Source organism: Sipha flava, unplaced genomic scaffold (assembly GCF_003268045.1).
Source record: "Sipha flava isolate LNK unplaced genomic scaffold, YSA_version1 2_pilon_pilon, whole genome shotgun sequence".
Taxonomy (NCBI): domain Eukaryota; kingdom Metazoa; phylum Arthropoda; class Insecta; order Hemiptera; family Aphididae; genus Sipha; species Sipha flava.
This window is the reverse complement of record NW_020272972.1, coordinates 4552822-4566121: the sequence shown is the minus strand read 5'-3', so window position 1 is coordinate 4566121 and position 13300 is coordinate 4552822. Positions and strand designations below refer to the sequence as shown.

At 30.3% G+C, this 13300-nt stretch overlaps 1 protein-coding gene across 1 annotated transcript; it reads left to right on the top strand.

Annotated features, from left to right (window-relative positions):
- The first annotated feature begins 4976 nt into the window (after positions 1–4976).
- On the top strand, positions 4977–13037 carry LOC112686100. Its single transcript, XM_025558234.1, has 22 exons — positions 4977–5147; positions 5211–5390; positions 5535–5672; positions 5796–6002; positions 6096–6172; positions 6240–6384; positions 6514–6747; positions 6841–6900; positions 6995–7183; positions 7736–7873; positions 7997–8203; positions 8312–8388; positions 8455–8599; positions 8721–8876; positions 8951–9013; positions 9196–9333; positions 9461–9666; positions 9750–9894; positions 9977–10089; positions 11230–11360; positions 11415–11630; positions 11701–13037. Coding segments are annotated over exons 1-20 (2739 nt in total). The 5' UTR covers positions 4977–5027; the 3' UTR covers positions 11231–11360; positions 11415–11630; positions 11701–13037.
- The last annotated feature ends 263 nt before the right edge of the window (positions 13038–13300 follow it).

Here is a 13300-nt window from a genome sequence, read left to right as displayed (position 1 = left end):
TTTAAACGCCTTTAATTTCCAATTAGATTGGCATTTGCAATGACTATCAATAAGTCTCAAAGCCAAACGATGTCTGTCTGTGGCTTAAATTTGATATCATGTTTTTCACACGGACAATTATACGTAGCGTGCTCTCGAACCATCCAGTTTGTTTGGCGAAGGATGGGATAGCAAAAAATAGTGTACACTCTGTTGCATTAATGGATAGATATTGTTTTTTACTAATATTGTCATAATTAGCGATATATATAATTTTAATGGATCAATTTTAATAAATTACTAAAAAAATATATGTTTGATGTTTTTTCATTTTTATATTTCGTCCCCATTTACAGTACTCCATACCTCTTCCACTTATGTACCAGATCCTTACACACTTATATTAAATTAGTTATTTTTTTCTAGCAAAATATTTTCTAGAAATAATTTATATGACAAAACAACATTTGTCGGGTCAGCTAGTATATATATATATATATATATATATATATATATATATCTTTTAACAATATCGATAATATAACAGTAAAGTTTTAGTACAGGATCAAAACCAATAATAAGCTTAAATAGACTCCATAGTCCGTTGTAATGTTTCACTATTAAGATTATAATCAAATTTTGAAACTACTTGGACTCAGGAAAATGTCATTATCTGTTATTTATTAACGTTAAAAAGTGAAAGTATTGTTTATATATCATACATTTTATAAAGAGCGGTGGATTTAGTTGATTCAGTTGATATACCACAGGTTTTAAATATGACATAAATTCTTCGTTAATTTTGGATTTTTATAGATGTTCCGTTTTTTGAGAATAATATTTTTTAAAGCAAATATATGGATAAAATAAGTTATTTCGAAAATACGGAAAAATACAAATTATTATACATTATTTTACTAATTGTGGTATTGAAATAGTTTAAATACTATTTAACCGTTTTTATTTAATATTGCTCGATGAAATTTAAAAAAAATATATACTTATAAATCAAATTATAATATTTATTACTTGTACACAATTTATTAAATTAATTGTAAATTAATTTTTATTTTGTATTATATTTTATTTTAATTTTAATTTTATTTTGTATTTTTCATTAAACTCTTGATATTTTGTTAAAATGGTTATATTTATAAAATTTGATTATAACTAAAGGGCGGATATTCATGCTATAAGAATTGAAATGTGTTTTATATAAGTTTAAAATATGCTCGATAAAACGTCATAATAAGCATAAAAAAATGTAAAAAAATCAAGATTTGCAATGAAATAGTTTTTATATTTTTTTTTTATTTTTATAATAATTATACAATCTATACTTCTTAGCGTAATAAGTATAAGTGAAAAGAGATAGAAAACATAGTATGCGTAATTATTAAGTCACCCATTAGTGACTTTTTGCGTGATAGGAGATTTGGTAAGAAAAGGTAATATATATTTTTATTTTTATATTTTTATTTATTTAATTTTTTTTTCTGAGAGAGGAAGAGTATGAGTGACTTATTGTAAAAGATCTCTAAACCATCTCCTTTTCAGTCGACAGCGAGGATTATCAAGAAGTATTAAGTTACCTAAGTCATTGATTAGTGGGTTATTATGGTTTGCCAGACATGAGAAAAATCGCTTATAAAATAATACAGATTCCTCTTCGATCGTTTTAACATGTAAATCGTTGTAGAGTATTAGATTTGAAATCTATGGCGAAGGATTAGTGAGTTGATGTAGAGTGATATACTGATAAGTTTGGATTTTGTTTAGATTCGATTTCTTGGCTGTACCCCAAAGTTGAAGACTGTAAGTCCAGATTGGTTTTAAAATTGTTTCAATATTATTATCTGAATAATCCATCTAAACATCGAGTTTGTTCTAGATTTCAATGGCTGATAACAATACTTTTCAATAAATAGGTACCAAACACCAGTGGCGTAGCCAGGATTTTTAAATGGGAGGGGGGGCTAACCACTTTTTTTGGATAAGTAAAGTAAGAGAGAATATGAGAATTGACCCTTAACCCCCCACCATCTACCACCAAGTTTCTAAACGTAATTCAAGCATTTTAGTATAGTTTTAAAAATATTTATTGATATATAATTTATAATAATAATAATAATAATTTTGGTTTCAGTGTTCGGTCACTTGCTCCACTCTGACAGCTGCATCCTCTTAGGCGAATTTCTGGCAAATTCAGTTATTATTTCACTTTCATCGAATTGCTCTTTTTAATTTATATTAGCCATAGCTAACCCATTCAGTCTGTTTTCCGACATGGTGCTTCTTAAAAATTTTTTTAAGCAATTAAATGCTGAAAACGTTCTTTCCGGAGTGAAAGAGGTAACTGGTAACGTGGAGAATAATTGTAAAGGTATTTTAATGTTAGGTCGAAGATTGGTGCGATGAGAGAGTGAATCAAGAGCAGAATTTGGTTTTGGAATAGTATTTTGACTCTATTGTTGCCTCCATATGAACAGGTCAGCTCTGATTGTAGATGAGGTATCATCATGGAGATCTTGGACATATATTTTAGCAGTTTTTATAATATTTTTACATACATATTTAAATTTGCCGGAATAAGTCCTTCAGGTGGCATAACATCAATAAGCCTTTGATTAAAACGAGCATCCATTGATTCTATTAAATAGTCAAAATAAATTATACATATAAACATGGCCCATGAGGGGGGGCTATAGCCTCCCCCCCTTGGCTACGCCACTGCTCACGTGTGTTCTCTTACAAATTAGAAGCTGCATTGATAATATATTCCATGTGACCAGGTGACAGCAGTAGTGATGACGACGATGAGGAAGACGACATATAATTTATTTGTGTAATATGTATATACCTACTTTAATTTAAATTATTTTATATTTGTGTTTCTTAAAAATTTTTCGTATGATTAAATTGTGATTCTTTTTGGAAATTAAATGTTTAATATCGGTATTTAAAATAGTTTATGCATCTTTTCCTAATTGTAACATCCATAAATGTGTTTAATATTATTGTAATGTATATGTTGTATAGTGGTATGAACAATTTAAAAAAACGCGGCAAACGGGTTTAATAATCACTTGTTGAAAACGGCCACGGGGATCGCTGATATCAACGTTCACTTTTCGTGAGCTGGACTATAGGTATTTTTATCTAAAGAATTTGTTTTACACATTTCATTAATTCCAAACACCACGTCTTGATCTTTCATGGTAGTAGAAAAAGTAATACGGAATAAATGGTTAAAGGGCTGTCCATGATTGAATAATATCGAGTGGATTTCCATTGGTTTTTGTAGATGTCGCTGAAGACCTTTTTTTTTTTTGAATAATTGATCTTCCCTCAGTACATTACCATTGGTCAAATGTGTTCTTATACGATATTACTGTATGAATTTTAATTAGAAATGGAATGCTGGAGTACTAATTGTTACAAATATAATTTAAAATTTAGTCATTTAATTTCATTCATCCGAAAGAATCACCGAATTCAATATTTAGGTTAGACCTACTTCATTTTATGCTAACGAGAATAAAACATAAACAAACATAAATTCATAAAACAAGACTACCTAGTTTGTATAAACGGAACTATAAAATAATTACAATCCATGCATGCAAATTTTTACCAAAGAACTGGATCAAATATAATATCCGAAACTAGAAAATAACATGTAAAGATAAATATGTTAAAATTAAATGTTCGTTTCACAAATATTTATTTTCATCTACGCCTTTATGATATTAACTAAGTGATAAGCAACTCCGATGTTTACGCACTGTAAACAAAATAAGATTAATATTTGTGGTAAAGTATGTACGATTCATTAAAGCAGAAAAATTTAACATCAAATCATAATTTAAAACCATTCAATTTTGAAATATTTAATAATATCACCTACTCGAAAATCGAAAACTTTTTTTGTTGAGAAGAGTAATGAGCAATTTTCGAGTAAAAATTAATTTTTTCCAAGTACAACTTTGTGAATTACATTATTCACATGGTGATATCGCATTATACCATAAGTCCGTCACTTATGGTTACTTCCAAGAACGATCTATTCGTATGCCCGAAAAAAACCTTCAAAGCGACTAGTCACGACCTATATATTTTTTGGTTTCTACTTACGACCTCATACCGGATCATCAGATGATTGCATTTGACTACATTTCTTTCTCTAACATGGTGCACATTATTCAGAGATTTGTTTTGCAAGAGTTACATTATCATGAACTAATTATTCAAAAAATCGTAGATACATCAAAAACTCAATTCAAATTTATTTGATTTTTTGGAAATATAGCGCGATGATGTTTAAGCGCATAAATGTTGGAAAAGAAAAACATCACTTGGATTTTAATTTATAATGCAATTATATCTGTACTGTAATGTTTGATGTATTATCATTTAAGTGTTTTCCAATATTTTTTGTAGTGGTTTTTTAATGAGTTGATTTCACAACAATTTTCAATTTCGCTATAACGAAAACCAAAATTAAAAATCTTATTTGTTTTACACTTTGGTAAAACATTAAATCAAAATTTAATAATCTTATTCCATTAGTTCATTAGTTAGCATAGGTACGTACATTTGATATATGTCACACAAATTCTTTATTTTTAAACCAATTGTTTTTCCAACCAATAAATTTGATTTTCGTATACCTGGAGAGTATCCGGATCATTAATTGAATACGTATTTTATTATTCTGTAATGATAATAATAGTTTTTGGTTTGAAAAATACTGGTCAATTCCGTATTCATATTGCTTCTTCGGTTGCTATGCGAAGTTCACGTGTTACTAACGTCTAAGCGTTTTAACACTATTGATTCAGTAATTGATTTGAACGGACTGAAATTCGACTATTTCATTTTGGTACTTTAATTAAACTAACTTAACTCACATTCAAGTATGAACACTTTCGCAAAAACCAACGGTAAATAATAATATATTGATTTATATGAAATAATTATCATTGTGAAGGTATACATCATCGTTTTTCGTGTGCAATTGAAATATAGACTCTGAAGCCGCGAGAAAAATGGGAACTGATGACAATATTCATCAGAGACCCCTGTACGGACGCAGGGCCATGTATTCGGAGCAGTCATCGTTCCCAGAGGCATTCGGTCAACGTTCAGCATATCAAACCGGAAGACCGGTAACGGTGACCGAATTACATTATTTATACATGTATTTTGACTGAGAAAATAATTTATTTTAGACTAATATGCCGTCTGCAAACAATGCGAACCGAAACGCGGCAAAAACGAGTTGGAGAGTAGTAAACTACTCTCTATCTAAAAATGACGACGTTAAACTTAAAACGTGTGAGAACGCATGGGCACCACCATGCATAAAAAGAAAAATTGCAAGTGATTCAACAGATGATAACAGCACAGAGGTAAATATAGATTACGTGTTCAATAGAAAAGTCTTCCCGATGATAACGCGAGATGGACAACTGCTCACATTGAACATTTGATATTTTTTGTACATTTATGCACGAATATCTACATGATTTCTACAACATTTTTTGTCACAAAAGGAAATCCAGAAAAAATTTATGTCGATTCTGAACAAGATATCACCGGAAAACATGACTCAGTTGGCAGAGAGCATTACGACACTGCCATTAGATACTGACGAACAGCTAAAGACCGTCATCGATCTGTTGTTTCAAAAGGTATTTCGGAAATTCAAGATATAAATGACATATGCACACGTTTTTTGACGATTAAATGTCGTGTGAATCGCCAGATCACGCCTTGGCAATAAACAATTTTCATATTTTATTTTCAAACAATAGGCGATCGTTGAACCCAATTTCACCCCTCAGTACGCGTACATTTGTACTGCATTGGAGGACAGAAAGGTGAAATCGGAAAAAAAAGCGGCGAAAACGTCCTTTAAAAAGTTATTAACAAAGTGTTGTAGGAACAGATTCGAAATAATGTACGTCCACGAACAGAATATGGTAAAAACCCTCGAGGAGATAAGCCGATGCAATGATCAAGTAAAGCAAACAAATCGAATTTAAAAATCTACAATATTACCTATGCTTCAATTTACGACAAGTATATTATGCAATTCGATCGTAATTTTTCAGGAAGTCAAAAACCAACTGCAGTCTGCTTACGACCAGGACGAATTGGTCCACAGAAAAAAGTCTGTAGGAAATTGCCGGTACTGACTAATGGAATAAGAATAAAATGAATCTTAATGGTTTAAAACGATATCAATTACTTTTCAGGTTCATGTGCGAACTATTCAAAGTGAAAATACTTTCGAACGGCACACTGGAAGCGTGTATTGATCACCTCCTGAAATCGCCGAATGAAGAATCATTGGAATGTGTCTGTAACATATTAAAGCACGCAGGGAGCACATTAAACACTGTAAGAATCATCTCATAATATCTGTAATATAACGGTTCGAGTTGAATTATTTTTATATACAATAAACGTTCTTGTCTAAAAATGCCATTGCAATCAAACACTGTAATATCATATGTTATGTAATTATAGAAAGTTGTGTTCGGAAAATTAAAAGAATATACATCTTCAGAGTATAAAACTAAGATTTCTACCAGAATAAGGTTTATGATATTAAACATCATAGAATTAAAAGATAACAATTGGGTACCGCGGAATGCTCGTACCAAACCGGCAATATGCACCAACAAAGTGCTTACAAACGTAAAAAAACCTGAATATAAGCCATCCACGTATGTCCAATACAAACCTGCAGAATTTCCAATGGTAAAAAAATTATATTTTTCATTTGAAAATTATTTAGTTGAATTGTATTATAAAATATATTATGCTAATATAATTATATCGTCTTTTTATTAGAGATTCGCTTATCAGCCAAATTACGCGTTAAAAGTAAAACCGCTAACCGAAACTCAAAAGGTAAATGATTGTTTTAATTTATATAAATCTAAAATGTTAACCAAGATTTTAGTATTTCGGATAGTAAAATAATACATTTTTCTCTTTTTTTTAGGACGATGAACGTAAACATAACGATTTGAAAAAAGGCGCAAATATAAGCGGTTTTAATAATTCATCATCAGCAATGAGGGTTAGTGAAGCAGTAAGGGACGAAAACACATCAGTATTGCCATTTATAAGATATGAGACCAGTAACGCAGATAGTTACCAAAGATTGAAAAACGAAAATACTGGAGTACAAGTAAATTATATCAGTTGGACCGTGATTTATTTTCGTAATATAATTCCAAAACTCTTGGGGTTATTAGATAATTGATTTTAAATAAATTAGAAAAAATACAAAATAATGTTTTACGTTTTTACGCTTTTAAAACTAACTATCCGTATAATAACACTGTTGAAATTGCAAACTATGTAGGTTTAAAACCGCTTAAAACTCGAAGATTAGTATATGATATCATGATTATGTATACAATTCTGAATGGTGTTATCGACTATCCTGAATTACTACAAAAAAAGAATTGTATAGATAAAGATAGTATAGAAATAACTTACTAATAGTCCGGTGCACCGCCGGACTAATTATTTATTTAATAATTATTTCGACTACTGTTATAAATTAAAAACTTGTGTTTATAATTTATAAATGGATATTTAATTTAAATCAATTGTATTTAATTATTCTTAATTTAGCGATATTTAGTTACACATACTATACTCTTACCTTTTGGGGTGTTAAATATGTATTTAATTTAAATAAATATTATTATTATTATTATTATTATTCGATTAGGCGGTCCGGGAAGAATTTCGAACCATTCTCGACAACATTACAACAAAAAATATGATTTCGTCAGCGAAAAGTATTACTTTATTGCCGATTAAAACGAATGATTGCCTAATAAGTGTTGTTGAAGATTTGTTTCATAAGGTATATATTTTCTATTTTTTTTTTCACCCAAAAAATATGCATGCGATCATATCATACTATACTTTATGTTAGTTCAACATATTATTTTGAGACTATTCAAACATAGTTTAATATTTTTAAAAGGCTCTAGAAAAACCAGAATTGATACCGCAATACGTTCACATTTGTTCGGCTATGAAAAACAAAGAGATTCAGTCGGAAGACTCCAAGAAAACTATTTCGTTTAGGAAACTTTTGATAAACAAGTGCCAAGAGACGTTCGAGTCGATGTACAACCGAAAACGTATTTTGACTAAAGAACGGATTGAAATTGAATCTTGCAAAAACAAAGTATAAATTACATACTATTAGAGATTCAATAAACAACAATGTTATCTCGTTGATTTATTATATTATGGGATAAGTTTCATAAACATATATTTATGTGTATCGTTACAGAAAACTAGGAATGAACTGAAATCGAAATTCGATAAAAATGAAATAGATCATAGAAAGCGTTCAGTGGCGAACTGCAGGTAACAACTTACTACATCTGATAATTTATCAAATAGTTATAAAAATTGTGACCGTATTGCTTCCAGATTCATATGTGAACTTCTAAATTTGAACATCTCGGTACCACCGATACTAGAAATGTGTTTGGCGAAACTAATAGAGAGTAAAAAAGAATTATCTTTGGAATGCGTATGTATCATACTGCAACACGTTGGGAGTACGGTAAATCATGTAAGTTTCGCCAGACCGTAAAATCATTAATTTTAAATCGTATTCCAAATAAAACTTAACTACCCCAACATAATACGTTGAATACGTTTATATTAATCATGTGTTAACAATACAATTGTAGAGTGGCGTGTTGGAGAAGCTGTGGGAATACTCAAATACGCACAAGACAACATTTTCACTGGGCTTACGGTCAATGATCCTAGGCACGCTGAAGATGATGAATCCCGACATTCCACAACCTCCCGTAGATGAGTCACCGTCGACGGACGAGACAAAAGTAGGGACTTCTTTCGTAGAACCGTCCGTTAATTAATAATAAAACTACTAAAATATTGATATGGTTTTCTATAGATTAATACCCAAACCGAAAAAGAATCGGACATCAGAAATAAACCATTGACAGAAGATGAAACAGTATTTCATTATTCTAAATCAATATTAACTCGTAAATTTAATTTTTATTTCGTTGAATAACGAATATATTTATTTTCACTAATTATGTACTATAATAAAGTTTTTGTATTTCAATATATTTTTATTTATTTATGATAAATGATTGAACACCATTTAAAATAGATAATTTAATATATTTTCAGTTACAAGTTTACAATACCGTTGAAACGATAATTAACTCCATAACTGCGAACAATAAGAACACCAAAATAAATGAGTTGTCTGTACATCTAAAGAATGTGGATGTGATGGAAAGAACAGTCGACTTTCTGTTCGAACGGGTATTGTTATTATTATTATTTATTTGATTTTTAAAAAGGAAAAAAAACAATTGTTTATATGCAATTTTATTACATTTTCCTTTAAATCAGCTGTAGGATGAACATAATATTTTTTAATTTGTTTCAGGCAACAAGGTATCCCGAAACTATTCCAGAATTGGTAAGCGTGTGCTCTTCATTGCGGGATGTATCAACAAGTGGTGCGGTAGAAGGGCGAAACATTAAGCCTACTTCGTTGAAGAAACAGATCGCGATCCGGTGTAACAAGCTATTGCTGTCCGGGGTTCAGAAAGGTCCAAGTGAAAACGATTTTACGCCCGTACAATCGTACACGTAATAATTGTCGCTCACTGCCTTATGATTTATATAGTTATCAGAAAGATAAATTAATAATTATTTATGTATAATAAATTAAGATTCATCGGCGAATTATTCAACGAAAACTTATTATCAGCCCATATTCTAGAAGAATTTTTAAAAATCGTACCGGAAATACTGTCGAACAACACATTGGAAAATATTTGTGGCCTGCTAAAAGTGGCCGGGAAAAAAATAGAACAAGTAATTGAACGGCTCTTAGTTGAATAACTATATTTTATAGATCGCGGATTAAAATATTACGTATGCGTTTGTACTATTCCAGGGGTACAGTTTGAAAAAAATACTCAGGAGACTGAAGGATAGGATTTCAAATGACGCAGATGGAATATTTTCCCGACGTAGCGTTGTGCTTCTGAAAGCACTTGCAGAACTATGGTACAAAAAATGGGTCTCGTAGTACAATAGTATCAAAGAAAATACCTTTTATTTCCATTGGCATATCACATATGAGGAAATATTACATATCCTTACATAAATAATTTTAAAATCCACATTTCCTCGAACGAAATAAGAACATACATTTATTTAAAAATAATAGCTGTTACCCCATCATGAAAATATTAGAAATTAATATTTTTTTTTTCGTTGTTATTTTTCAATTGTAATTTTCACAATACTTATATAATTGTGATTTTTACTCCTTGATCGTTAAAAAAAAATAACTTCACAGATTTCTTCATTATATACATGTTAATACTGTCGTATTGTGTAAGGTATTATTAAAATAACATAACGTAACCTACGTAAATATCCGATGATTATTATCTGAGTATTAGGTATTTTGATTTCTAGACAAGGGGTATGAACATTGTTTTTATAATTATATTTGATTGTATATTTATTAACAGTTCTAAATATAGATTATTATTAATAGGTTGCTTATACATTACGCTTTAAATTACTGCAATCGTTGAATACCGATACGAATTTATAATATACGAATAGAAGATACTGTTGTATCGGAATTTAACGATTGTAGTAATCCAAGGCGTTATGTAGAAGCAATCTATTAATGATAATTTATACTTATAACTGTTAATAAATATACAAAAAAATATATAACTAAAAATATGTTCATACCCATTGTCTAGAAATTGAAATATCTAATACTCAGATAATAATCATCGGATATTTATGTATGTTAACTACATTTTTTTGAGCAATATCTTATACGATGTGACTATATTGGAATTTGTGCAATGAAAAAAATGGAAAATTATAACAGTTTATGGATAAGAGATGAAAATAAAAATGATATATTTACATGGTTGGACATTTTGTATTTTCATTACTAGATATAAAAAAGCTTGAAATTTCTTATTTCATAAATAAATAATAAAAATATACTATAACTTACGTCATTTAAATTTTTAATTCTAAAAAATTTTTTTTTTTCTGAAAAACACGTATAACCATTAATCGTTATTTATTATCTATAATTGTTTATATGTTTAACTGTTGCTCACAATATACTCGTATAATGATAATACATATATGTTATGGCCATTCTTTTAGAACAAATAGGCGTCAGCACTGTTTAAAACATCACGATAAAAGTCAATCATTCCAAATAAAGTGCAGTTAACTCCAGTCGAAGATGAACAGACGAGTCCCATGTATAAATTAGAACGGTTTACCTAGGAGAGGTATAATATAATATATGTAATATTTGGACTTCTAATTCGTAATTACTATTGTAGGAACGAATGACTTATTGCGTGAGCCATCGAAATAACTTGATACGATTAAAAAACTGGACTCAGAATGCAGATCAATCTTATGGAAAGTTATTGTAGGTTTCAAAACTTACCATTCCAGTTTGGACGTTGAACGTTATGCTATTCCGCGTCATTGTGGCCTACCGAAGAAAACGATTATTATAACAGATGTGATATGACCAGATAGTTTACTAGTCGGTACAGGAAATTACTTATATACCGGACGATTTAACAACATTGACATAGTCTTCAATAATCCTTCAAACAGTTCAAACCTAGATACACCGACTGCAGAAGGAATCAAGACATCGAATACCACACCAGGAGCCATCGGCATAGCGGCGAAGACACTCGTTGATACAATGCGGCAACGGACGACCATAGCGCTTTTATCTACACCATGGACGGAGTTTATAGGCGTAGCTGCCAAGACACTCGTTGACACGATGTGGCAATTAATGATCAAGTTCATATTACTACAATGGGACACGGTTTTCCGATACTGAAGCTCACGTACAGTTATCAGTGGTTTTACACGCGGTTTTTGTATCGCTCCGGTTGATCTACCATCGCGACCGATAAGAAAAGGTTCTTTCTAGAACCATTGATCTAATCTCTCACCTTGGTGTGTCTCCTTGGGTATTCACTGTGAAATTATTATCAACCTGAACACGACGGATTTAAAAAAAAAAAAAAAAGAACCAAGAAAAACAACCAAGTGGTATAATTATGTATTATTCACGATCACGGGACGTCGGAAATCGAGGGACCGTATCAATATTTTTAAATAATAAAAAAAAAAAAAACGATTATTTTGATATGCGCACAGACTACACAATTTAAATAATGGAGACAAAAATAATACAACATTGATATTTTAAGTAGGTCAAATCCTAAAAGGACTGGTCCAAAGTCCATCTCTCCATACTCCCTTTTATATCATTGGCACAACATCATGTTACCCGGCTTCTACCCATAATGCAGACTAGTGTGTTGGTCGTAGGTTCGCACCGACCGCTGGGAAACTTCATGGAGCTTCTTGAGACAAGTTTTTACTACAATCGATTATTTCACATTTAACTTAATTTTACGATTCGAGTATTCTGTGTGAGTATCGGAAAGTGTCCAGCATAAGTCCACTATAGCCTGTGTTTCTTTCATTTAATTTAAACCTCACTCTACCCCTATAGTAGTTATGAGTCTCCGGCTCATCGACACCCGAGTATCTACTACGGAACAACTATTGTATTGTTTTATTTAGTTTACAAAATTGTCCAGTTGCTTTGATCGGGTTTTGAATCTTTATAATCTGGAAAACCCTCCTTTAAAAAAAAAAAAAGGATGGTAATCAATCCAAACTCACCGTCCAACTATTCAACTTCTATTTTTCCCTTTTCGACTTGTCCGTCATTTTTTTCTTTTTCTTTCATTTTGGAGGTAACTAGTGCATTTGTCAAGACACTTTAAAATTATAAGGAGTCTTCAAGAGGCCAGTTTTGTCAACATGTGAAAAGATATAATGAACATCGGGAGTTTTTTGACGACCTAAAAAAAAAACCAATACTTGTCGAAAAAACTACTAAAGTTTCATGCGAAATAATAATGTATATGATATAAAAACTTGTCAGTAGAATTTTAATTTTTAAGTCAAATGTTTGTATGTAAATTGAATATAAATAATTACAAAAAATTTAAAAATAGAAATATGTAGTAAAAAAGGTGATTTTTCATATTTTTTAATAATTAATAATCTTTTATTATTATAAAACAAGGTAATAAATAAATTGTATATATAGTATGTAGTTATGCTTATTGTCATTTAAATCTGTGGTATGATTTTTGAAGTGCAATATAACGTCAATGATCCT

What these genes read in the sequence shown, in the direction of transcription:
- LOC112686100 (XM_025558234.1), top strand. Translation starts at nt 5,028, where the DNA reads ATGGGAACTGATGACAATATTCATCAGAGACCCCTGTACGGACGCAGG. An exon ending in CGTCGACGGACGAGACAAAA is followed by an intron (nt 8,877 to 8,950) that starts GTAGGGACTTCT and finishes GGTTTTCTATAG; the next exon opens with ATTAATACCCAAACCGAAAA. An exon ending in CATTGACAGAAGATGAAACA is followed by an intron (nt 9,014 to 9,195) that starts GTATTTCATTAT and finishes ATATATTTTCAG; the next exon opens with TTACAAGTTTACAATACCGT.